This window comes from Nansenia antarctica (genome assembly GCF_963989245.1).
Source record: "Nansenia antarctica genome assembly, chromosome: 5".
Classification (NCBI taxonomy): Eukaryota; Metazoa; Chordata; class Actinopteri; order Argentiniformes; family Microstomatidae; genus Nansenia; species Nansenia antarctica.
In genome coordinates, this window is record NC_137690.1 from 57,075,352 (window position 1) to 57,102,675 (window position 27,324).

At 44.7% G+C, this 27,324-nt stretch overlaps 1 protein-coding gene across 2 annotated transcripts in view; it reads right to left on the reverse strand.

The window, feature by feature from the left end:
* Positions 1–215: 215 nt before the first annotated feature.
* The window catches only part of phactr4a (phosphatase and actin regulator 4a), a 31,743-nt gene continuing 4,634 nt past the window's right edge, over positions 216–27,324 (reverse strand). The window contains exons 2-15 of one of the 2 annotated variants that reach the window (XM_080530907.1): positions 20,668–20,712; positions 16,252–16,380; positions 11,885–12,028; positions 11,679–11,759; positions 10,024–11,331; positions 9,353–9,706; positions 6,237–6,810; positions 5,853–6,094; positions 5,483–5,657; positions 4,042–4,097; positions 2,878–2,939; positions 2,389–2,526; positions 2,194–2,270; positions 216–1,814 (exon numbers count right to left, since the gene is read on the reverse strand). In XM_080530907.1, the coding sequence (XP_080387033.1) occupies positions 1,799–1,814; positions 2,194–2,270; positions 2,389–2,526; positions 2,878–2,939; positions 4,042–4,097; positions 5,483–5,657; positions 5,853–6,094; positions 6,237–6,810; positions 9,353–9,706; positions 10,024–11,331; positions 11,679–11,759; positions 11,885–12,028; positions 16,252–16,380; positions 20,668–20,680 (3,369 nt within the window). In that variant the 5' untranslated portion in view covers positions 20,681–20,712 and the 3' untranslated portion in view covers positions 216–1,798. Of the gene's footprint in view, positions 1,815–2,193; positions 2,271–2,388; positions 2,527–2,877; positions 2,940–4,041; positions 4,098–5,482; positions 5,658–5,852; positions 6,095–6,236; positions 6,811–9,352; positions 9,707–10,023; positions 11,332–11,678; positions 11,760–11,857; positions 12,029–16,251; positions 16,381–20,667; positions 20,713–27,324 lie in introns of both variants that reach the window. The other variant, XM_080530906.1, reaches the window with a different exon arrangement.

Sequence of the window (27,324 nt, forward strand, 5' to 3'; positions counted from 1 at the left end):
CAATTTTCAGTGGACAACAGACAATGCAAGTGGTAAGTGGTGGGAGCCAAAAATGTGTTCCTGTCAATATCCACCAAGTGGCTTTACAGCCCAAAAAAGAGAAGCAGAACAATACAAAAGAAAACTACAGGTTTTGAAATTGTCAATGTCCTGAATGATGAACAGACCTTTAGTTCAAGTGGTTGGAAAAATGACAACATGTTTCATGATAACAAACAAATATTATTTTTAATTTGAGTGAGTTGACGATTCATTCATACAGTAGGTTGCAAGTCAGCTTTAAAGATCTCTTTATAAAAAAACAAAACTATACATTTGTAAAATAAGGGAACTCTTTTCTGTACCAATTTCTGTAACATCATTAGTTCATACTGCTTAGAAAATAGCACTGTATAATACTTTAATTACATTTAAAACATATGTTAACATTAGGAAGACATATATAATATAAAGTCAATTAAATCTACAGGATACATCTATACAGTAGAGGCCAACCACTGGCCTACATACACAAAGTACCATAAAACAACATCCATGTTCCTGCCGCTGTCGTTCTATGCCAACCATGAAAGAACTGTATTGTTTAAGCTTAAGATTGGGTTCTTAAGTTTAATTGTGAACCCTATACATTATACTATTTATTTTTAATTTGAATTCCCATTTTAATAGTAAGGTGCGTTATTTGAGATTATTCCATTTATCTGCTGTAAGAAATCACTTAAATAATCAACAAAATACAGAAAAAAATGCACATACCTGTATGGGGAAAATGGTACTAACAGTCTAGATTTGAGTTTTCCATCTCATGGTTGAAAGAAAAATAAACCCTGTTACTGTATGTAGCAAGCCATTTCACATTTCCACCGTGCATCACACCCCTTATGGAGGCTTAACACATACTGTAGTACACCTTATGATATGCACATATAATATAGTCACATCAGAAAAAAGGCTGATAACAGTGGTCACCCTTGAGAGGTCATGTGCATGCTGTACACTCATTGGAGGGCTTCATACTGTAAATGTCATGTGGTCTAATGAAGCTCTGGGTTTTACTCTGTCACAATAGTCATTAGTGGCACCATAACTAATATAATTTGAAGGGTTATCACAATAACATTTTGTAAATAATCTTCCTGATCTCAAATTAGAGAGAGTAGTAAAGTGTTAACCAACTCTAAAGCTGGTAAAGGCCTCATCGGAACAGTATTCCCTGAGGGAGGGAGGGAGGGAGAGAGAGGGAGGGAGAGAAAGGAGATGATGCCATAAACAGGACAGGACAACCATCATTCAATCACCGTCTCTGTCCTTTCACAACTGTCCTCTGAATGTGTCTCCTTCTGTCACAACAGGACGTTCTGAGGAGCATGGGCTACTGGCCATGCCCCCCCCCCTCACAGTGTTGGCACTGGGAACCTCCAAAATGGCCCAAGTGAAATAATAACATCCCACCAACAGCTCGCGCTTCTACTCCTCCTCCCCTGCGACTCGCCAGCTTCAAGCTGGAGTAGCATAGTGGGAAGTCAGTGATTGATGTAATGGGCCACATCCATAGTTCCATATGTGGTCATCAGTAGCATAGTAGCCCTACAGTGGGGTAGCACTGAAGGCAGTGAGTGGTTGGACCTTCGATGGGCCACAACCCTAGTCCATGGTTACAGTTGTGGTCGTCAGTAGCGTGGTGCCTTGGGGGATTGGAATAGGCTTGTTCCAGGGGGCTTGGCTGTGTTCCATACTGCAGTCTTACATTTCCCCCTTCCATTGTTCTAAGTGCTTCTTCTCCAGGCTGGATGGACAGCTAAGGTCGATGGAATCTGAGAGATGGAGAATGGAAAGATCATGTTGTTACAGACGTGTATGTTTGCTGTTACAATATCTTGAAATGTTGTACGCATTTCAAGATGTGGTGTTTGTTCTTGTGAATTCTCTGCAAATCTCTTATGAATTCTCTGCTTTGGTGTTGTTTCTCTTTTTTCTATCTACTGACTACCAACTGCAAATGATTGAAGATCAAATGAAATGAAACTAAAACCTCTAAAATATATCTGGTTGAGTGAGGAACATTGCTTTCCCTGTACGTTATATCAGATGAAATATCATCATAAGGTTGAGAAATTGACCAGAATTTGCTCTCTTGCTGAATAACAGCTGAGGTACCATGTTGATGTTGATGCTCTTGTACATCACCCTGACCTGGTATAGATCCTGCTCTCCTCGTGGACCTCCATTTCAGAGCTCTTGAACTCGTTCAGTTCCTTGCGGATAGCAGCCTGTGAGAATCGGAAGATCGATTTAGAAAGTTGTTAGACACTTAAGAAAATCAATAGAAACAACAGTGCTTACACCTCAAAAAGTACTGGAGTAGTAAAGCACCATATGAAGTCTCACCTTGTCAGCCGGTGTGAGCTTGGTCCAGGGCTTGTCTGCACGGCGGTCGTAATCATGGGCATGAGTACACTCCACATACTCATGGAAGCGCAGGATCTTCCTGGCCTGAAGCTCTGCCACTGTGGGTCTCTGTGACAACTGGGGGCAGAAAGAGAAAACACACAAACACTGAGTAATGACCTAAGGACTACAATCACAATTCAACAACAAATGTAGCCTATTATGTGCATTCAAAGTTTGATTCGAGTGTTAAGGTTTTGTACCTGTGTTGCAAGTAAGCAATATCCTAGATGAGTGTGTGAGTTTGCGCACATTGCAAGAATTTATCTATGAGTGTGTGCTTGTTATATACAGGTAAGTGTGTGTGTGCGCGCGTGCAGTTGTTATGTACCAGGTGTGTGGGTGTGTGTGTGTGTGTGTGTGTGTGTGTGTGTGTGTGTGTGTGTGTGTGCTTATGTGTGTGTGTTTGTGTGTTTCTCTCAGCCTAACCTTTCTGGTGAGTCTTCGTTTGATCTCACTCCTCTCTAACCGTCGATCCGATTCATTCTTGGCTAGAAGAGGAAAAGACATTCCATGAGAGGGAAAAACACTGCTGCTAGTCAACGGTAGACTTGAGCTGAGCCTCTGCTGGCATACAGGGGTAACAGGAGTCTTTTTAATCACAGCCTTCCTCTGCACAAGGCACTGCTTTGTTTAGACACACTCTGCACTGTGGACTTCTCAGTTGTCTAAGGACAAGCTGTACACAATATATCTGCAACACATTTCGGATAACATTTACATTTTTACTATTTACATTTATCCAAAGCGACTTACAATTAGAGATTACAGGGACCTGGAGTAACTTAGGGCTAAGTGCCTTACTCAAGGGCACACTAGTGGTTGTGTTCCTAGGTGGGATTTGAACTTATGACCTTCTGATCACCAGTCCAACTCACTATCCACTAGGCCACCGCTACCCCTATAACTGATAAAAAAAAAATGGTATAGCAAGCACGATCAGATACTTTATTCTTAAACTGTTGCTACCCACTGGTAAGCTCAAATGTAATGAATCTAAATGACATACTAAACAGGACAATAGTACTCATTGAATACAAGTATTAAACAGACCACTAGGTGGCGTCTACACGACAAACCCTGGATAACAGTTCTGTGAATCTCAGACTGTATTGGAAAACTTTAGTTATAATGGTAGACCAGCAGAGAGGGAGAGAAAGAGAGACAGAGAGACAAGGTTGCCTAGAATGGCCAAAAGCAAGTTGGGGGGGAAATGCATGATGTATTTTGGTTTGAAAAGTATGGATTTGACCTTGAGATCTGTAAAAGAAAGTAAAACAATGTTTTACACCTTTGGACTCGATCTTCAGGACCCTCCTTTCATGACCTTTCCTAGATATGTGCGTTCTACCACCCAGTATCCTTACTTTTTTAAAATCACATCAGGATAAGCTAGTATAAAGCTTTTTGCAGTTTTTCTGTGTAGGAGGCAGGCTAATTTACAAGAGGTGCCAACTAGTGGTCTTTATGTGTAAGTAGCAGCTTCCCATTGTAAAGACTACTACCCCCGAGTCGGCTCTAATAGTAGGTGAAATAGGGACGGCTGTTCTAGTGGTGAGTGAGGGTGGAGGCGGGAGATAGATGGGGTCTTACCTGGAAGGATGTTCCTCTGCTCCAACTCGTCTGCTGAGGGTCTCTGACTCAGCCTCCTGATTAGAGGGACATAACACATATGTTCAAGCACATGCGCACAAATAAATACATTTAATCAATTTTAAATGTAGTCTATAACACAACAAAATGTGACACGGTCTGGTGAAAAGGTCTGCATATCAGCAATTCTCAAGTCGCGCAAATTACCCCAAAAAAGTGTTTTCATAGTGTTCCATTTATGTTTCCATATGACGAAAGTTTAAGTGTTGAAAAGCCCACTCAATATACCAAACAACAGTTTTAGGATCACTAAATCCTAAATAGGGGGCGGCTGTGGTGCAGGAGGTAGAGCCGACGTCTAATGATCGCAAGGTTGGCAGATCTGTGGTTCGAGGCTCCCCACATGTCGAAGTGTCCTTGGGCAAGACACTGAACCCCAAATTGCTCCCAATGAGCTGGGGTAAGTCTTAATTCCCTATTATTTGGGACACAATGTTTCAGAGTATGTCACAATTGTACAGTTTAAGCAAAGCAATACATTTCTTACGCAAAGTGCAAAAGGTGATTATGCCTAGGGATAAATATAATTAAAGCCTAAAAAACAATGAATCACACATCTATTGTTTAGCAGCTATACAACATTGAAAACATATTGAACTCTAACAAATCTACAATTAAATATAATGATTGATGTAATATAGCATTTTTTTTTTTTTTTTAAAGAAACTCATGTTCTGTAGTGTTTTACACACAATCAACGGCAATGGATTTTAGTTAGAAGTACGTGCCTTGCATGGTAGCTTGCCGCCATTGGTGTGTGAATGTGTTTGTGAATGGGTGAATGAGAGGCCATTGTAAAGCGCTTTGGAATAAGGCGCTATAAGTACCATTTACTAAATACTATAATTTGTGAATTGGATTTACAGTATGGCGTCCCGTCCTGCTTCAGGCTACTGGGTTAGTGATAGATGGCTTGTAAACAAACTTGTGTTTTAGGACGTGTTCAAAAGCAAGGACATCTAATTACCGGTATGTGTAGTTATCAGTTTTTAGCATGTTGATGTTCTATCAGCATGTTGTGATGTGCTAAACATGCAGTTAGATATTCATAGCGATGTTGCTTCTTAGCTGCTAGCTAGCTACCAACGCAATGCTAGCAAAAGCATCTGTTTTGATTCAGAGCGAGTTTCTCCGGTATTTGGTTTGAGGTGTACCAACTTTCACATAAGAATATCTTCTTCAACTATTTTCAGATTTCAATGTAAAGCTACATCTGTACTTTCATAATCTGTAAAAGAAAAATGACCTTGCCCTACTTGGGGACCTTTTCATCAGACCTGTCACAAATGGGGAAAAAGTGAAGGGGTCTGAATACTTTGTGAAGCCACTGTACACACACAACCACGCCTGGGGAAAGAGAGGAGCTCCACATGTTATTTACCGGTTGAGCTGGGTGCCAATCTTGGACCTCAGTGCCTCCCACTGTTCTCTGCTCTGCCAGGTCCCCGGATCGTGGCTCTCTCCCTCACGCTCCTGCTCCTCCCTCTCCTCCCGGTCCTGCCTTTCCAGCTTCAGAGCCAACGTGTCTTTCCTCTTCACACGGTTAGCCAGGGCACCTGAGACACACAGACAAACACACTGTTCAACCTGAGGCCATACATTTGTCTGAGAAATCCAGTTCACATAATTATTCTAATCTAAAGCCTCTGCCAGTGTATTGGTCATACAACAACACAAAAAAAAATAACGCTGCTGGTAGATTACAGATGAAAAACGTGCTAGAAGACACATAGGACTTTCAAGCTACTTACTTTCTTCCTCATCCTCATCTTCGTCGTCATCTCTGTAGAGGATGGGTCCGTCGGAGTCGGTCTCCTCGTCCTCTTCCTCACTGTCCCCTGGTCCTCTCCCCTCGGGGATGACGGAGACACGGGGGTCTCCCACCAGACCCCTCCTGCTACGGGGCTCCAGCTCAGGTTGTAGGAAGGTTAGCCTTGGCTTGGGGTGCAGCTTCTGCAACTCCTCCTCCATGTCAAAGTCATCATCCTCAGGCCTGGAGACAGGTGGAGAGAAAGAGAGGAGAAGGAGATGATGGGCGATGATTGGGATGTGCATACTTATGTAAATTGCAACTAAAGTAAGTGTGTACTTAGTACAAGCATGTGTGAGTGAACTGCAGCAGTAGCGACACTCACAGCCTTAGGGGTTCGATGTGGACTGGGAGTGAGCGGCGGCCCCCTGCCTCATTGAGAAAATCTGGCGGGGACTCAAAGAGCAGGGAATGGGCCCTCTGGGAGCCGTCTGGTTTGGGCTGGGTTGACCCAGGGCTGGCCAGGGCCCGCTGAATAAGGATGTGCAGGGGGATGGCTGGAAGGTGACTGGGCGGCTCTGTGGTGGGGCTGGGGGGATCAGCCTTCTGGACAGGGAGGGGCAGCGGGGCAGAGGCAGGGTTGGGCAGGTTCTGAGCACCGGGAGGGGACGGTGGTATGTGAGACGGAGGTGGAGGTGCAGGGTCAGAGGAGGGAAGCTGGATCCCTGGGGTCCCGTTTTCTTCTACGCTGGGCAATGCAGGGAGAGCAGCAGGTGTGGGTATTGGGGCGGCGATCGAGGTAGGGCCAGAGGTTTGGGACTCCAAGGTCTGGTCGGGTGGGGACGGGTCTACGGAATGGCGTTTTGTGACAGGAGTCATCCTCTTGGGGGGTGTGGGTGGAGAGCGTTTGGCAGGTGCAGGCACCACGATGACCCCAGCTCCGGCCTGAGAGAGCTCCGCTGCGGAACAAAGAGCAAACATGTTTTTTTATCTGATTACAAGTCATGAAGAAGCATGGATAGGGACTAGGGAGAAGTATAGCCTTATAATCTGAAACATGAAATACCTCAGGCATCACATTCACTCTCATCTGTAGACTTGCAAGCAAATGGGTTAAAGGGTTATGAGTTGTTCAATTTTAGTTCAATGAAGCACAATGCACAGTCAACCTGGGAATGGATAGGAATTAAAAATATATATTTTAAAAAGCGTAACAGCAATATCAGCCTGGGCAATTGCTCAAAAGCAAATGATTAAGTATTAGAATATTGTTCAGTATAGCACTGAGGCAGATGAGGGTGACAGACATGGTATTAGGCAACTGATCTCTTTAGCGGTGACTAGCTTTCCTTAATGCCGACCCTACTTATGGACAACCATGTCGAATCAAGACAATCATTATAATATGAGAACAACCTGAAAAGTATTGAATCCAATCCATCATCTTAATGTCATTTAAGATGTTTCAGCAGTTTCCCACAAACCTCCCTCAGACGTCAAAACACAATCAATAAGCTCTGGCACAGTGGCTGTTAACTCCCATGCACTGTAAAACTCAGCGGCTCTTGAGTTAGTCAGTTCAGCGGCGTCACATTCGGACATGCAATGCAGTAGTGGGGGGACGAAGATGGAGATGCATCACGTGCTATGGAGGAGCAGGTTATTCACTGTGTGGCTGGGGGGCGGGGGGGGGAGACTGGATGGCCCCCTGGGTACCTGAGCAGGGTTCGCCAGCCCGGCGGCGCAGGTAGATGGGCAGGGACAGGTAGAGCCCCAGCTCGCCCTGGCGTCTCCAGCTGGTCCAATAGCGTGGGAGGTGCTGGACGTTAGAGCCCCTGTGCAATGTGGAAGCTGGCAGAAATGAGTGGAGACGTCAAGGCCTTCGGCAGACAAGTGCGGGGCTCATGGCTCTAGTTCCGCACCTCTGGTGTTCCAGGTTCTGGCTGAGCCTGAACGGGGGGGCTGTGTGTGATGTGAGGAACCTGGATTGGACTATGGTTTATACTTGTCCAGGTCTGGCTCACCTGTACTATTTAGTCTAGACTTCACCTTTACAAATGAGGCTTGTTTAGACTGGTGAGCATGGTGCAATACAAAGGGGAAATACACAGGGGCCTATTTGTTCCTGCTTAAAAAAAAAAAAAAAAGAAGAAGACCAGTCCACTAGTAGATAGAAAAAGCAAAGAGAATCGCATCAGCATCATGATAATTAAAATGCTCAATACTCTCTTGCAGAGCAAGAACATTATTCGCATTGTCCTCGTCACATTTGTTGAATCCTAGTAAGTGGCTGTCCATGAATGGAGGCCAGTTTATATGCTACAGTATGATGACAGACGTATATGCTGGCATGGGCAGGGGAAATGGAGGGAAAATAACAGCAGATGCAGGCTTCAGGGCTTGCTGACAATGTAGAAGTGTTCTGTGTGTGTGTGTGTGTGTGTGTGTGTGTGTGTGTGTGTGTGTGTGTGTGTGTGTGTGTGTGTGTGTGTGTGTACCAGCGCAGAGACTAACAAACAGTGTGGAAAAACCCAACAACCCCCATCTCCCTAGGGCTGTCTGGGAACAGCATAGCCAATCATAAAAAAGCCTCAGTAAGCCTATCAGGGACGCGCTCTATTACTACGCCCTGTGATATAGAGAACATAAACACCTCTCTTTGCCTATGATGTGGGCCAAATGATAGAGCTAACTTTCACCGCCTGCTCTATGTTGGGTGCTATTACTATACCACAGATGACAAAATAATGTTGAGGTCAGCTGGTTCTACCAGGGCTGTGTGATTGTGAAACAGAGAAACATATGGCTGGGAACCACAGTTTCAAAATGATTTAGGAATGTGTAATTCTGTCATAACAACTGCTATGTGTATGTGCGTGTTCTCACAGAACCCTGTGATTTGGGTAGGGCACGAAACTATGGCAGCTGGGGCATGCTGGCGCAAAGGACACACAGAACAGAACACTGCGACAGCCAATCAGGGTCCATATGCTCTGCAGTGACTCCCGGTCTGTAGAAGGGAGGAGTGCCAGCGCAGCAACCGTTGCGTTAATAAACTGGGCTGCATAAACGCAGCACAGACAAGCCAGCACCTGCCTTCTCTCTCTGGAGACGGCTCACTGTGCACCGAAACTGCAGACAGGGTTTAGAAACCCTAGAAAAGCATTTAAACACGCATCGAAAGTGACCAAAGGTGACTGAGCTGACAAGACAGAGGTGGGGGAGGGGGGGGTTGGATGGCACTGGCAGTCGCGGGTTGTAATCAACCATTGCCTACATATGTAGTTAGGGAATGTACTGATCAAGAAATACTACTAAACACCTTTATCGTGACCATAGACACTAAGGAAGTTCCCTCTTTGCGGTTTATCATTCTATGGGGATGTTGCGCTTAGGAGCAGGAGCCACCGAAGAACCATGTCATTGCTTTAGGTTTGGGATCAAAAAGTGAAATGTGATGAGATTAACAACAGTAAAAAAAACAGAGCAAGCTGAACTCACCAAGCAGAGCAGCGTTACTGTTGCGGTTGGTGGGCTTGGGTGGGGGGACGGGCGGCTGCTTGGCGTGTGGAGGGACGGGAGGCGGGGTGACTGTGTCTGCGCCAAAGCGGGTAGGGTCGTCGCTGATCAGGGACACAGTCCTTGGAGGCTTGGCTATTGCAATAGCAGGAATAGAGGAAGAGGAAGAGGAGGAGGAGGAAGAAGAAGAAGAGGGGGGGGTGGACGTCCTTTCGGACTCAGTGGAGGGGGCTGTGTTCCACTTGGGGGGTAGCATGGCCTGTTTGGGTGGAGGTGGCTCCCTCGGGGCGTCGCGTGCTGCGTCAGGGTGGGGGGCGAAGCGGACACCAGTAGACTCTACAACAGGGACAGGAGACATGGACACAAACACAGGACAGGTCAGGACAATAAGCACTCCAGATCACTGTTGAGTTCAAAGTGCAACCATATCTAACCTGACAGTGCTGACCACATAAAGCATAAAGCTGAGCTAAGCTGTTACTCAACGTTGTTTAAGAGCTTGTTAAGAGCTTAGCTGGAATGAGCAGAACTCCATTATATTTCATTGCGTTGAGAAACAAGGGGATTTCCACAGAGTTCGCAGATATACACCCAGCAGACATTGAGTAAGCAGCAGTTCAGCGGTAGACAAGGCCTGAGGAAGGGTGTATTACCTGCGCGCCCCCGGGTCTCCTCAGGTGGGGTGTATCTGGGCAGGGTGCTCCTGCGGTCAGCCTCGGAGGCAGGGCGGCCCCTGGAGCTGTCCTCTGAAGACGCCTTCTGCAGACTGGGCTTGGACTCCATCTCAGAGTGGGGCCTGACCACCGGTCGACTGTCGTCGACCGCCCTCTGTGGCTCTGGCTTTCCATCCCGACCCTCTCTCTTGTCCTCCCGCCTCTCCCGATCGTTCCTCCTGTCCCCCCTCTCTTCTCTCTTGTCCCGGTCATCTCGTCTGTCGCGGTCATCTCGCTTTTTTCTGTCATCTCTCTTTTCGTCTCTCCTGTCCCTGTCATCTCTCTTCTCCCTCTCCTCTCGCCTGTCATCTCTCCGGTCTCGGTCGTCTCTTTTCTCTCTATCTTCTCTCCGGTCTTCTCTTTCACTTCTCCCATCTTTCCTCTCCCTTTCCTCTCTCTTCTCCCTCTCCTCTCTCTCTATTCTTTCGTCCCCCATGTCTCTCCTTTCTCTAGTCTCTTTCTCCTCCTTCCGGTCCCCTCCCTCTCTCTCCTTTTCCTCTCTCCGGTCTCTTCTTTCTCGCTCCTCTCTCTCATCCCTCCTGCCACGATCCTCCCTCTCATCCCTCCTGCCTCGCTCCTCTCTCTCATCCCTCCTGCCTCGGTCCTCCCTCTCATCCCTCCTGCCTCGCTCCTCTCTCTCATCCCTCCTGCCTCGCTCCTCCCTCTCATCGCGGTGGTCTCTCCTCTCGTCTTTTCCATCTCTCCTCTCCTCTTTCCCATCCCTCCTCTCCTCTTTCCCATCCCTCCTCTCCTCTTTGCCATCTCTCCTCTCCTCTTTACCATCTCTCCTCTCCTCTTTTCCATCTCTCCTCTCCTCTTTGCCATCTCTCCTCTCCTCTTTCCCATCTCTCCTCTCATCTTTGCCATCTCTCCTCTCCTCTCTCCTGTGCCTGGCCTCCTCTGGGGCAGGTCCTCTGGGGAGTGAGCCTCCTCTCCTCTCTACGTCTGATGGCAGGCGGCTCCGCCGGTCCACGTCCACTGGGAGGCGTGCATGAGAGTCAACATCCAACGGGGCTCGGTTGCTGCGCGAGGCGTCGGACGGTACCCTACTCCTCCGGTCAGGCTCAGGCAGTAAGCTGCCCCTCCGGTCGGGGTCATCCCCCTGGGGGAGCCAGGTAGGGTTCACCCTGAGGTCAGACTCCCCTCGAGAAACCCTGACCCCAGACTCTGACACCCTGTCCACATCCATGGGCACTGAGTGGCCATTCTTCACTGGGGGCCCTTTGGAGCGATTCACATCATTTGTGTCTGTATCACAAGGAACCAACAAACAATGAAATTAGAGGTCATCAGAGGCTAGGGGTGGGCATCGACGATCGATAATTGATCGATAAGGATCTTGGTCGATCACAAAATAAAACATTTGGTCGATCCCCAAAAACATGTGATCGACCAAATGTTTTATTTTGTGATCGACCAAGATCCTTATCGATCAATTATCGATCGTCGATGCCCACCCCTATCAGAGGCATATTTGTGACACTTTGACTGACCGTATGCTTTTTCCTCTTGATAAAATCATCTGTGCCAGTTCTTTTCCTACTGTTTAGTGCTATGTATGATACTTTAAAATGTGCAAGTCTAAATCGACCCACCATTCTCAGGGATTTCTTTCAGCACCCCTCTTTCGATGAGCTCCTGTCTGGGTCTCCTCATGGAGATCTTCCTCTCCAAGACTTAAATTGGAAAGAAAGATGTGTTCATTCCCCATAGAAAACATTATCAACGACCATCAACCATTCCTACGTGTCTAAAACCTACACATCAAGTGTACCTATTGAAGTTTCTGTAAACTTCTCACTGGTCTTCTTCTTCCTCCATTTCCAGGGCTTGAAGATCTTGCCGAAGCTGGAGAACTTCCCCTTGCGTTTGGAGGGTGGGGTGCCGTCCCCAGAGTTCCCCCCCTCGCTCCCTGTTGTGCTGCGCTGCAGGTCAACCTCATCGTCTGGAAGAGATCGAGGGAGGGAGGGAGGGAGAAAAAAGGAAAGAGTGTCATTTGATTGATGCATGCATGGAGAGAAAACAGCACGGAATCTCTCCATGGATGACTAAGCCAAGTCAGTGCTACAGTAGTATGGGGTTACACTAACACCAACACTCCAGGAGTCTACATGTCCACGCGTACAGTAGGAGTTAGGTCTAAGCTGGAGCTGGTGCTAAATTCCTCTGTCATACTAGGGTACCAGCCCTGCGAGCCAGAGTGAAGGCTGGGCGAAATTCCACTCTTATTGCCTGCTGAGTTGTCCCAGCTGTCAGACATGAAAAGACATGGCAATCTGTAGGCACTAGAGTTCCGCCAAGAACATCAACAACAGTTTCAAATAGTATACTTGTGTTTGTGCTATAGTATACTGTACGGTGTAGTCACTGTAGTACATTTTCACATGTTTCACTTGCTGAGAAAGACTGGGCTATCCCATCAGAATGAGGCAGGGTAGAATATTCACCTCACTGGTAAATCACAGGTCTACCCTGTACACAAATAATCCCAAAGAAACTAGACAAAAGAGGAGCAAAACAATAAGGCCAACAGAAACGGTGAGTCATTATATCAACGGATGGCATTCTATGTTGCTGCGAACAATTTAAGTGAGCCAACCCTGGGTGTGAAAACCATCAATTCTTAGGTGATGAGTCGCCTGTTGTTGCAAAACAGGCTGCTGTGAAGGCCGAAGGAGCAGCCACACACACCTACGCTTTTCTGTGAGGTTGTGGTTTAACAACACCAGCCAGCTGACCCAACCTGTCAGTTGTTAACTGTAATGGAGGGAGAGTTAGGAAGGGAGAGCGAGCAAGATAGAGACAGAGAGAAAGAGAGAGAGATGCTATTCACAAATCTAATTTGAGCTGTTACATTAGGCATGGGTAGTGCGTCTCCATGGGGACCCAATCAGGACGAACAGCGAGGGGACTTTACTCCTCCACAGGAGAGGGGTGTCAGGATTTAAAAATCAGCATGTCTCAAATGCATGCAGATCCCATTCCGGTCCATTTTTGGTCAGCAGGTTGATTGAGTGCTCAATCAGCCTAGCCATTTGAATAGTGATGGGTTTGCACTTCCTTAAGAGGTGCACATTAACTCTGAGCCCCCACAGAGCTCTATATTAAACACCAACACATGCTACAGTCATCCTCCTTATTGCTGAGGTCATGCTTTAAGACAGAGCCAATTTGCAACTTCATCTTCCCATCTCTCCTCCTCCTCCCTTATTCCCTCGCTATACTGGCTCTCATGGCTTGAGGAAGACAGGGATGACTGAAAGCGAAGGCTGTGACTGCAATGAAAGATAGAGATTGATTTCACACTGGTGATTTGACAAATGCAAGAGAGAGAAAGAGAGAGACAAACAAAGAAAAGGCATATTGTGCCCTTAGGCAGGAGAAGCCTTCCTTGCCTAGTTGTATGAAATGCAAAAAGGTCAACAATTATAACCAGTGTGTGAGTGTCTGGGGGGGTAGAACAGGTTGGGAGACACAAGACATGGCAAGTAGTGCGAGACGGTGGTGGGTAGATCGAGGTGCTGATATCCCTTTGGCAGGCAGGTGCCAGGGGCACCTCATTTCCACGGAAGACAATTTGACAGAGAAGGGGCCAGCCAGTGCCAGAAAAACAACAGAACCTCTTAGAATCACTTCAGAGCCAGAGTCTTTGTAGCTGTGTTCAACATCCTGAAAATGTTTATGTGGATCCTGAAGCATGCCAATTGCCATCATTGTAAATGGTGTAATATCTAAAATGGCCTACAGCGGTGTTGGAAACAGTCACAATCTGGGATTTATGTATTGAAGTTCCCCTCTATTCAGGAGTGAATGTAGCCATGGTCAGCAACACAGCTCAGGACATCATCATACTTTATATGGGAACAGACAGTTCTTACTCACTTTAACGGAACAATAATAATAACAATAACAACACAGTCCATCATCACTGGAGCTGGCTATAAAAGCAATCCCCATACTGTACAGTGCCATGTCTCAACTATTGATTGTAGCGCATAGATATCTCCATGAGCATATAGGCAAATTACACTTATAAGATAATATTCCGCACACCTCAAGTAAATACTGCGCCAGGCAACTGTTGTTTTAGTTTTAATTAAATTGTCTTAGTATAGAACTGTTTTCAAAGCGTATCGTGATACTTTTGAGAACACCACTACAAACTAAAGCTCTTTTAGGGTGTTCCTCCCCATTCACGCTCACTAAGGTTCAGGGTTCTCTCCAAAGAATGTAAGGGATGCTGTGCTACCTTGTTGACTTGGCTCTGCCACTACATAAACACTTCAGCGCAAATTAAACAGATATTTAGTAATGATAGAGTAACAAATTAGTCTTTGATCGCCAATTAGCCTACATTGTTGTTGAAAGCGATAGTGGAAGCATTATGTTCCTCAGTTAAGTCAGTGTCTGAAATAGTATGTTGGCGCATTTGACATGAATCAATTCGAGTCGGTTTAGATCCGACGCCACATTAATCTCTTTAGGATAACTGGATCTATCTGGCCCTTTCTGCTCCTATCCATGAGTTCCCCCTGTTTTTGACCACAGAGAGGTATGTACTGTAAGGCCGCGATGCAGGGGGCGTTGAGCGCTCTGTGAAACACACTGGCCTCACAGCTGTTCCTGACACTTACCTCAGACACCAATGGGTGATGGGAGTCATGGTGGGGGGTGGGGGGTATGGTGGAGGGAAGGGGAGCAGTGCAGTTGATTGCTACGGGGTGGCGACCTTGTTGTGTTACAATAGAACGGGACAATGTGAGAGGGGCAGTATCAGTGTACAGCAGGAGAATAAAGGCGCCAACCCCTCACAGAAGAGAGAGAGATAGGCAAGGCTATGAGAGAGAGAGAGAGCTTGACATTGATCCATAGGCTGAGCATCGACATGCAGACTACAACCCTAGCCTATTAGAACACATACTCACTCACACATGACGGCTGTCTACAGAGTGAACCGTGGCAGCAAGGTATACCCCCTGTTTCCAGGCCTGTCCATCCACTGTCATCATCACTGACAAGCAGAGCACTAACAACTGGAGTCATTCTTAGCTTGCTCTTATGCAACAAACAGCAATGCAGCAAGACAGTAAGAGTAGCCTATGTCAATGGAACGATACAAAGTGAGGCAACAGAGCCTCTCTGACAACTCCACGGAGTGGCTCTGAGTCGGTAAAATAGCACACATACATAGGAGGGGTATGCATCACCATGTGGCAGAGTCAAGTACACTATAACTAAAGTATATTAAGATAGCTAGCTACTAAGTAAGGCTCTCAAATTAACCCTGTAGGCCAAGGCTTAGGCTAACACCCAGATTTCAGTTGAGTTAAGAGAGCCATGTCTGTTTTCTACTTTAAAAAAAAAAAAGAGTAAAAAAAACAGGCAGCACACAAAGTCCAACACAAGAAAAAACAATACAAATCAAAGTCCACAACATTATGCAGTAAAAGCTTACCAGATCATGTGGTTTCAAATATTCATTCAGCAAACAAATGTGGGGGTTGGGGGGGGGGGGACTATAGACCTATTACAGAACTGTTGGATTAGAATTCAGAATCCAAGCTCATAATGGAGACTGAAGCTAGGTTGAGCCTCCACCATTCCAGCAAAATGGTAATCTCTCTCTCTGTGTAGTTTAGTCAGGGTTAGGACGGTCCTCCCTCAGACTGCTAAAACAGGTTCTGTTGTTTATTTTGTGTTTTACAATGTACAAATGAGATATTATTGTAGGATTCAGACAGTACAAGCCTTCAAGCCACACAGGCAGGCACAGATAAGGAGACAGCTGGTGCCTAGCACTCCCAGCTCCTCTGTTTTTAATAAAGACTCCCATGTTCCATGGTAAAAAAAAAAAAAAGAAAGAAAGAAAGAAAAAAAAAAAGGGTGAGGGAGAGAAGAGCGTAGACAGACAAACGGCAGAGTCGGTGATAGGTTTGTGCATTTCACCACATTCCATCTGCAACCCTCACACCTGTTTCTGCCTGCCCCCTTCTTCCCCTGTCTCTCCCGCTCACAATAATAACTCCACAAACCCACCTCTGTAGTTTCTCTGTTGTATACGTACAAACATTCAAATACCCCTCTCTCCAACAAACTTCACAAACAAACATCCTGTGTGTGATCCTATGGGCTAGCCACTACAGGGCCCCTGCCTGCCTTCGGACTCACCGGTGTTGTGTTGATCTGGTTGCTGGGCCACTGTCTCAGCGCTGGCACTCTGTCCCATGCTACCGCTACCGCTCCCGTCCCTGCTGGCCTGCCGACCCCTGCCTCTCCTGGGGCCCGCGGCAGGGAGGGCTACAGGGAGTTCAAGAAAATATAGACCCAGCTAGCTTCGCTCTTCTTTAACCAGCGTTAGCTCTCCTGTAACCCAAGACTCTCCTGCTCGCTTGCGTAGTGTCTCTCTCTCTCTCTCTCTCTCTCTCTCACTCTCTCACTTTTCGCCCTCCCCTCCCTTCGCTCGGTGTGTTTTGGTCTCTCTCTCTCTCCCTCCCTCGCTCTCCCTCCCTCCCTCCCTTCCTGGATCTCTGACTTCATAAATAAGGTACGCCAATGAGGCATACCAGCAGCCTCAAATGCCTGTCATTCCTGAGAGCAGATTTCTCGGGGGCAAAGTTCACAGAAGGCGAGCAGGGGGGGGTAAGCGAGTGCAGTCGTCAAGCACTGAGGGATTTCAGTGGGCCCACTCCAGCACCCTGCCCCAGGCTGACACAACACCGCTCCCCCAAGGGCAAGGGGAGGGCTCACCAGGGAGAGGTAACACGAGATGTGCAAGGTGAGCCGGGCCTAGGTGGAGCTCAGCACCGGGAAAGAGGAAGTGACATCACAAAGGTGTCCAATAACACACTGGGAGTCAACCATATATGTGCATGCATGAGTAATGCCATGTTAGCATGTAATGTTGCGCTCTGCATAGTGGTAAGAGGAGCTGATGGCTATGTCTTGCTGATAGCATAACTCTTTCTGACAGGTTTATTTGATAAAAAAGATGTTATTTCTTTGTATTCAGTTTAGGCAAACTGAATGTTCTAAAGGAAAAAGTCTCAAAAATGTAAGACCCATCTGTTTAACTTGAGGGGAAAGGAGACAGAACACCCTTGAGCCAAGCAGCTCACATGACAGGCCTCAATATCAACACAACCCAGTATCACCACTACCACATTATTGAAGGCACACTGCATTCTCCACCTGAGCACACATTCCCCGCTCTAGAGGAGTTTGTGCTTTCTTTCTTTCCTTATTTCATCCAGGGAATAATGGAAACGGAACTGACAAAGAATAATACATCTCAGTGAGTGTTTAATCTTCCATAAATGCCTCTGGAGCAAAGAGAAACAGCAGTGTGTGCCTGTGTGTGAACATTTTCTTCAGCCCTACTTTACGGAGCAGTGGTTACATGTAATCAGTGTGTGGGGGGGACGAGAGAGATAAGGAGCTAGTAGGAGTGGAGGGAGGGAGGGAGGGAGAGAGGGGCAAGTCTTTCCTAGTGCCAGACGGGGAGAGTGGGCTGTACACTACTGATGCACACAGCCAAGTCCAAAGAGAACAGGGCTGTTAGACTTGGAGAGATTCAACCTGATCTGAGACCTTAGTGACAGAAGCATTAGCCTGAACCCTGTAGGTGGTTACTGTACTAGGCATGGGCCAGGCCAGGTGAAGCCAGGACAACCAAACCTAATTCATGGAAGAAATCCTAACTCCTAACTGGGATGGGTGTCTTCTGGGGGAAAACACCCCCAAGCTTGATTGAAGATTCAGAACACTGTCCAGATACAGTAGTCACCATGCATTCCAATACAGAGAATTTTATCAAGTAGCATACATTTGACAGTTGCCAGACCAGCTTTGGCTGGTTGACTGTTAGGCTAATTGTCAATTAAACAAACGAGCTTGATTTTTAAATGATTCTGGGCAGGAAAAACTGATGCATAAAAGCCTTCACCCAATTCCAGTCTGTTCAAATAGATAGGCCTAAACACTGGATTAGACTTCCAAGATAGTAAACCCTACTAGAGCTATGGAATAATTATTTGTTTAACCAATGCCAATAGATAGACTCTATTCCATGTAGGCTGTGTGAAAAGATGATGGCAACAGAACCACAACACAAAAGACTAACAAGACTAACACAGTAGTTTCCTAAGGCTAGGCTACCCTACTGTAAGTGAATGAATCTCAATGAATGAGTTGCAGACAAATTGGCTGTAGGAATGTGCTGGTTTGTTTACATTGTAAAGAGACTCAACAGCACTAAGCCAATCAGGTCAACTCTTCAGTTGCTGGCTGAACCTTGGTTCTTGGTTCACTAGCCTGCCCATTTTAGCGTGACATTTAGGTTTAAGCACAGACGTTTGAATGCCGTGACAGTAGCCAACCGCTCTGAATGAAGTCTGGGTGAAGCAGACAGTATGAATGGCAACAGTGACTGACCTTGAGATAAGGAATGTGAACACTAAGTTTACTCTGTTGAATAAAAGATAATGTACTGTGAGCTAAAAGTTGCTTTCTAAAAGTTACAAAACTCAATGGTTTCAGTGTTGGGGAGATGTAGGCCTACTTCAACTATCAGTATAACTACGCCTACATGTTGCAGTAGTGTGGTGGCAGTTAAACTAAATTCAAATGCTAGTGTTTCCATTAGTAGTTAACTAGCCTATTTATTTTGCCATGTAGAGCTGTAGTAAACTACTGTCACTATTAACCCTAACCCTATTTTTCCAAAAGAAACCATGGTAGAATTTAACTGTTATTCCAGCTTCAAATGTCCCTACTATTTCTTCCCTCACTGCCCTCTTTATTTTACTCCACCTTCAGTGGAGTTCCATCTGTCAGTGGCACGCTTTAGATTAGTTTATACATATTCCAGAAACTGACTGTCGTGTGTTGGCTTAAGTACTTAAGTACTTTTTTACATGCTATATTTCTCTCAATGGTAGTTTGAATTGGTCATTTCAAATACATTTTCAGATTACCGTAGATACCCCAACACCGATTGGTTCATGGATAACAGAGATCTATTTGAATATGAAAAGGCAGAGTTTACAACACTGTATCTCCCTCTAGAGGCGAAACCAAGTATTGACATGAAACTGAAAACATGATGGAAAGGAATTTGGGGAATGCAAGGGTATAGGTCATCTTCTTGATAAAAGGAAAGTAATTAGGACTACTACCCTGGGAACTCTCTGGCTGTCAGCTGGTCTACCATTCCCATATTTCCCTAACTGACAATTGTCAATGGAATCAGTCTTCTCTCATAATCAGATTTATTTTCCTTTGTCTCTTTCTTCCACACACCACTTGTGCTAGATTGGGAAAATCAGCTAAGATGAATGAAAATACAAAATGACTCAAATTCCACAACACTAATCTGTGCTCAAATCATAGTCCATGAGACTGGAAAAAAGAGAGGTAGAGGGAGACAGCACTGCCACTGACTCAGCCATTCCTTGCTACCATAATGCCACCATTTAGAGAATAAGACAGACAGGGAGGAAGTTTGGTTTATTTTTACTTAGCTGGGCCACTAGGCCAGGTGGGGATGAGTAGATATCGCCATCTAATCTGTTCAGGCCTGTGGCCACTGGCCAGCCATGGTTCTCTGTGTTGAGCAGTGAGGACCGTACTGTCCTGTCCTGTCCAGCCCCAGCCCATGTCTTCCACTACGTACATTAGAAACGCTAGTGGAGGTCATAACCTCATGTCAATCACCACACCTAACGCGTGATCTGGGCTCACAGGGCAGAATATCTGAGTAATAGTCAGACAACGCAAATCCTATACAATTCCATTCACAAATGTGATCTTTCCAAAGCCAACTATAGCAACAAATACATACATAATGTAGGCATAGCTTCTATTGGCATAGCACAAACAAATAAAGTCATGTCAACAAAGCAGATCCTTGACCAATTTCAGAACAAAATACGGTACATCCACACACAAAAACTAACAAATAAACCCAAAATAATTAACAGTAGGAGCACACTCACACTTATATTCCGATTGTACAGCCATTTCAGTCTTTTACAGATCAGTAGTTCCAAAAAACTGTGACAAAACAGACCAGTCGTGACTGGCCAGCGTGTGCTTATCTGACACCGTCTCCTAATCCACAGAGATGGAGGGAGGTCTGCAGTGAAACTAGACTCAAGGCTGTGTTTGAAATGGGAAACGGTGCAGTCTCTAATCTACAGGTGTGTCCTCTGGGAGAGGCCCAATCAGATGTGTCAACACAACTGTGCGTCACATAGCTAACGCTTAGGCTAATGATAGCTCCGGAATTTAGCACTAGCAGCACTGTTGGCTCAGCACTTTATGATTTCCTGATAGTATTTCTGGTGATAATCTCCCAAACACAAAACCCCACTGTAAAAACACTGTCATAAAGAACTAAATGATAACTAAAGTAGTACTAAAGTAGTCTTTTGAATCGTTTTAAAATTATTTGATAAATAGATTATTACATGAGGGAATGCCAAAGTTGTACAACAACAAAAAACCTAACAATTCAATATTTGCATAAATGAGTAATGTAATTGAATATAAAACAATAAAGTCTAAGGAAAAGAATGCTGCTCTTACCCTGATTTTCCATCACAGTGTCCAAAGCACAGCAGTCAGTAGCTTCTGAATGAGACAAAACAGGGTAATATTAGCAAATCTGAAACTACTATGGCAGCATTATGAACATGTATTAAGCTAGACATCTTCTTAACTAAAACAAAATACATTTTCTTATACAGTAGGTAGGGATGGGACAGAATAATCGATTATTAGAATAAATTAACGAACAGAACTAATGTCAGTTCTGTAGCACTATTTGTTGTTGTTTTTGCATTAATCATGCACAGAAAAACAATACACAAGCATAATATTAATATAGTTCAGTAATTATTATTATAATTTAGTGTGGAACAGGACGAGAGTCTGACGTCATTCAGCTGCGCACGTCATTCATGTGAGAGCTACGTTGCTAGTGTAGGAATACGCGTGTTTTGTTGGTCTCTGTAAAGATGGCAGTGCTTACATTTCATAATCGATTATTCGTTCATAGCACCTACCGATTATTCGAATATGAAAACATTTAGTTATGCACATCCAGGGCTCGATATTAAGGCTTGTCGGCTTGTCCGGGACAAGTACATTTTATGTACGGACAAGTGCACTTCCTACTGCACTGACACAAGTCAAAACAAAGAGAAAAAGAAATAAATCAGTATGTATTAGGCCTAATATCTGAAAAAAATGAATTCCTCCTTCAGTTGTCTGATTGGAAAAGTAATACATGTATTAACGAGCTATGCCGCACCTCATTCTCGCTGCCTATGAGGTGGTGTAGCTTGTCTCAGAAATGCTAACGATATTGCGTGCGTGTGACCGTTATTAACCCCACCGCCCGTGAAAGTGCCAACCTTCTTGACCGCGAACTTGGCTTGTGGACAGAGCTGCCAAGTCTCACGCTTTGGCCGTGAGACTCACGCATTTCAACCAGTTCTCACACTCTCACGCCGCACCTCTATTTCTCACGGAGAGAAATAACAATTGTCGGCAGCTTTTAGACCGGTTGGGCTGGACATTGTCAATTCCGTCTGGCAACCGTGGTAGCAAAATATGTGCATACATTACAGCAAAACATTAGGCTAATACTGGCAGAGCACACATTAATTAGCCAATTAATTGGCATGACCACTTTACTTAAAAAATCTAACGTTCTCTGGCGTGCACGTAGATCCACAGTAATTGTTGGAATTGGAATGTAATGTATTAGGCCTACTGGCTTGTAGTGTTTTAGTAGACAGACAGACGCATGCACGCGCGCCGTCATATTTGGACAAGTAACTTGAGATCTCGGACAAGTAAAAGTTCAAGGTTAATCATTAACATCCCTGTAGGAGGCTCTCTTGCTTTAACCTGGTCCTATATCACATTAGAAAGAAAACAGAAATGCTGATCACTAGACTATCAACACTGAAGACCTAGCCTAATCCTTCAGTGTTGAAGAACATGGTGTATGGAACTCACATAACATCAGATAAAGGTTTCAGCAGGCATACAGTCTGGAATAGGAGAACAACGTACTAAGATGCCTTCATGTGATCTTCCCAAACCCACGGCCCAACAGCGGGAGGAGGAAAAATGAATAGCTTTAACCCATACAAAATGGCTTATCAGGGCCGCCAAACTTTAAGAACGGAGCTTAGAAATCAATCTTTTTCCGGCAGTCCTACATGGCCTTTGATCCTTTGTGTGCACTTCACACAACCTGTGGTACTGTGTCAATGTCTATCTGGTCACCCAGTGTCACAGTAAATCAACGTTGAGCTTTCCAGACCCCCCCCAGTGCTGAGATCAATAAAACAAGAGAACATGAGAAAAAAGGAAGCAGATAGAGGTGGTGGAGGACTTGATAAGCATTAATTAGACTGCAAGCCATTGTCTATGCATGTCCCACATACTGTACCCATGGCAACTCCCCCATTCCTTGCCCAAATAAGGGATTGATGCACAAGCACAACATTCTGTATTGTTCTGTAATGGGCTATTATACGGTACAGCACATTAATCAAATCTGTGTCTAGTACAGAAAATGTGTGAGAAATCCAAATCAAATGTTCAAGCATCAAGTTCATCGCAGATGACCCACATTTACGACCATAGTTTCAGTCGTGAGAACTCAGGTCGTGGAAAATGTGTGGCTGAAATCGCAGTGTCTGCTTAAGTAAGGTGGCAGGAGGAAATGGACATGGAGATAAAGATAACCTAACAATACTTTACACCTCAAATAAGTAATGCCAAGTGAGTAAAAGGAGTTTGTGAATCCAATTTCCTTCATGAGATCAGCAATCACTGGCAAACACAATCAGTTATTTCCTATTTTTGACTTTGGGACAAGAGCAAGCCAAATGCAAAGTGCTGACTTAGTACATTAGATGACACTGTCTTTTTTTTGTGGCATCAACAACCACATAAGTATGCTCACTGTGTTTCCCGCAGAGGTAGAGCTATCAGGTGCCTTCCCAATGCAGCTTAGTCAGATCAAAGACAGCTTTGCGAGTGTCGAGAGCTGCTCAGAGGTGCTCTTTGAACTGAGAGAAAGAGAGGGAGTGTTCACTGAGGCGCACACACAGGGCAGGATCAGGGCTGACGAAGTTAATCACCACAAAGAGGCAGATCCTACACAATTGCTGGTGAGTTGAGCGGCAGCCTAACTGCAACAACTTGAATCCTGCCCAGCTTGTGATTGGCCATGTGGAGCAGGTGTGGCCATGTCATGACACAAAATGGGAGGAGAGCTGGTGGTACAGTATCGGCCTGCACTTTGTAATGTTCACTCTGACCAAAGTCCCCTGACGGAAAACAAGCTTGTTGATCCTCACCCATTATGACCAACCTGCAAAGAGTTAAAAGCAGAGCTCAATCTGAATCAAAAGAGTAAAGGCAACCTTGGCTTTATGCCTATCTTGCTCGACTGAGCAGTGTGAGAACTACCAGTTGAGTCATAATGGAAGAAGAGTTTGTGGGACATTGTGGGCTTGCAAAGTTTTATTTTGGTAGTAGTTGAAAGGAAGTGAGAGTCTGATGGTAGCAGATAGAGTCAAAGATAGATTGGATGGTTGGGTGTGTAGATGGATTTGAAGACAGGCTGATTAGTAAACTGGTCTGAAAATATGACGACAGTCGTTGGCTAAAACCACTAGGCTATATTCTATTTGTGTTTACATGTGAACTACTCTGTGTTTATAAGCCAAAGGGAATGCCTTGATCAACTGCTATCACTTAACTAGTGTTTTGGGTTTATTGTGTCACAGAAGAATTGGCACACCTCTGCAATCAAATAAATACACCTGTTTTTCGAATGTTTCATAGATGGATGTATAGTACCCTAAATGTTGATCTTATTTTAACCTGAGTTTTATGAGTAGTATTTTGTCATTTCCATTATTGTGTGATGTTTCTTTCCAGTATTTTGATGTGTATCATTGATCCACAGAGACTCAGCCAAATGGTCAATCAGCTCATTACAATTGGAATGTAAATGGTTTCGCACCGCTAGCTCCAGATCCAGTCCTGTGGATAACACTGTTTATGAATTGAATACTACTGTTGATATAACTTGCCAGAAGGTGTCCCCCATTCAGCCTGGGGTGGTCCAGTGGTCTAGCACCATGGTCTACAGTGCACACATATGCCCATGTCGGCATAGGTTCAAATCCGGCCCATGCTCTGCTGACATGCCCTCTCCTCCTTACTTTCCTGTCTACCTTCACTATCTCTATCCAATACATAACATAAATAAAAAATGTGTGGGACTTGAACAAAGCTAAATAGCTTGTCTAAACAAATCTTCTCAATTGATGAGGACACTTCTCTTATTTGTCCGAAAATGCAACGGTTGAATCCATATACTAGGATAATCTGCTAGCACACCGCTTTGAAATATTTTGACCCGGTTATGCCTAGATATATCAGTGTTTCCTCTATATGCATTGATTGCCACAAATACATTTTCTCCGCCACTAATTGATTCAGTCCACTTTGATTGAGGCTGCGCAATGAGAAAGGCAGCGAGGTATTATGACCGGAGAACAGAAAAAAAGCAGATTGAAGCTAGATTTAGGCCGCTTTCAGACCTACATTTTGTTCTGATTTAGGGTGTAGTAAGTTACAATATGTTACAATTAACCTCATCTCGGTGTTTGTGCACTGCAATCGAGACTGAACCGCTCTCAACATGCGCGAGGCGACGCGCTTGCAAAACAGTTTTGTGATTGGTCCGAATTTAGCGGGACATTTGGATTTCAGGAAATCCCTCGCCTCTCCCTCTCTCTTCGCCCGTCCCTTTGATCCCGTATCCTAATCGAAAATGCAACATCATCAGCGACGACTGTGGGTTATTGCAACCGACTGGCCCCACCACCTCTACACAGCAGTCGTGCTGCCCGATCACGTCTCTTCACAACACTGACTCCCCGCTGGTGGAATGAGCTTCCCACGGCTGTCAGAACTGCAGAGTCACTACGCATCTTCCGTCGTAGACTGAAGACCCATCTCTTCAGGTTACACCTTAACTGCTCCTCCTGAGACATCTTCTGCCCCTCAGCACTGCGTCTCCTAAAGACACCCGCTTTCCCCTCTACTGAATCCCTAAAAACTTCTATTGCCCCCCTTGTACTGTTTCTCTGTTTCTCCAGTGTAAAAAAAAAAAAAAAAGTTTAGAAGAAGGTGATAGGAGAAGGTTTTTCCTTCTATCAATGGCCCCAGGCCTGAGCTGGATTACTCTTCCTGCTACGACTGATGGATTGATGATTCACTTGCTTAGTATTCAAATGTATTGATTGTAAGTCGCTTTGGAATAAGGCGTCTGCTAAATGCCAAAAATGTAAATGTAAATGTAATTGCATTTACTGCTGTTCTCTGGTTCATGTTCTTATACCAGTGTATTTTAAATGAACATTCGTAATGTAGTATCTGATGTTCATGGTCAACTAAATCAGGATATTTTGTGAAACAAATAATGTTCCCGCTAATGGGTTAACCGAGCAGCCTCGCACCTAACGCTTGCTTCGAACTATTCATAGCATAAACGTTGGTAAATGTCATAAACGACACAGTATTGGCAGGGGGAAAAGAAGGGGTGTCGAATTTTTATTGACAACGGATTTACATGCTGGAAAAACATGCAGCTAAAATTCAGGGAACATTTGGACAATAAGAGACACAAGGTGTGGTCGCATGGTCTAATTACAGGGCAATATGCGCGGGGCAAAAATAATCTATTGCCTCTAAAATCATCCCGAACAAAATGGCAGAGGTACGGGAAAACAGGGCTCATGTCGGTGTCATCAAAGATAAGAGTTGGTTTTCTTTAACTCAGCTGATAGCATTACCTTGCTGTTGGTGGTTTACCGAATGCTCAATCACACTGTGATTTGACTTGTGTAAACAGTTAATGAGTAACGTTAGCCGGTTTTGTGCGTGTACTCTAATGTAGGCCTACTTCGTATTGATGAGCTGATTATCTTTCATTGTGTGTGTGTGTGTGTGTGTGTGTGTGTGTGTGTGTGTGTGTGTGTGTGTGTGTGTGTGTGTGTGTGTGTGTGTGTGTGTATGTATGTATGTGACTGTCAGTCACAAGTTTATATTCTACGGATGTTGTTCAGTGCTGTATGTGCTTTCCGCATGTTCTGCTGCAGCTGTAGGATATCTTGGTATTTGATCACCTTCTATATAAAATCACCTGCTCGGCTTTAATGGCTATTTATTTTATTTTTTTGAAATGTTGCCACTCTCTAGTTTTTGGTGAAATTACATCTTTGTTTTGAGAGTCAGTGTGCGTTTCATGCGCCAAAACTGACCACCCCGCCACTAATGTCAAGAATCCTGGAGGAAACACTGTAGCCTATATCTTTATGATCAATTAGTTTGTGTTTGCATGACTCAATGGTTAGCACACAAATGGTTATGGTGTCCATTTTGGCATGTGAGGAATTGTGATTTCGGCAATTAGAATCTCACCTCATAATTACAAAAGTTACTCTCAACATATAGCATGTGAGTAGAGATCTCTTATTGACTAGTTATTTGTATAGGCTAGCCTAATTGATTCACAACTAATCTGACATTCAGAGAGATTTAGTGTGGTGCTCGTTGGTGGCCACAACGCCTAAAATAGTAATCCGTCTAAAACTGATTGTGTGCATTACATTAAAACTGATTGTGTGCATTACATTTAAACTGATTGTGTGCATTACATTTGGCAAGACTAGCAAGCAGGGAGCCTCTGAATACGTTTTTGTTCTATAGGATTTAAATCAAACTTGTACACTAACTATTCCCTTTGGCAATCTAAGACCTGAGTTTAACACTCACTTCAGGTGGGTGAATGGTTGGTTGGTTGGTTTTTGGTTGGTTGGTTGGATGGATGGATGGATGAATAGGCTATAGAAAGAAAGAAAGAAAGAAAGAAAGAAAGAAAGAAAGAAAGAAAGAAAGAAAGAAAGAAAGAAAGAAAGAAAGAAAGAAAGATAGAGATAGCCTTCATTAAGTATTCATTCCTCTGTCAAAGAACAACAGTTGTTGTTCAGCCCCTAAATAAAGGCTGGATTACTGGTGGTTTTTATTTCTCCTCCCTCTTTATGGGTATTACCAACACAAAGTCCAGTGAAAACATAAACAAAGGCAAAACAGATTATTGTAGTGTTATTACTACAGTCAGGCCTGGATGGTGAACTGGTACTA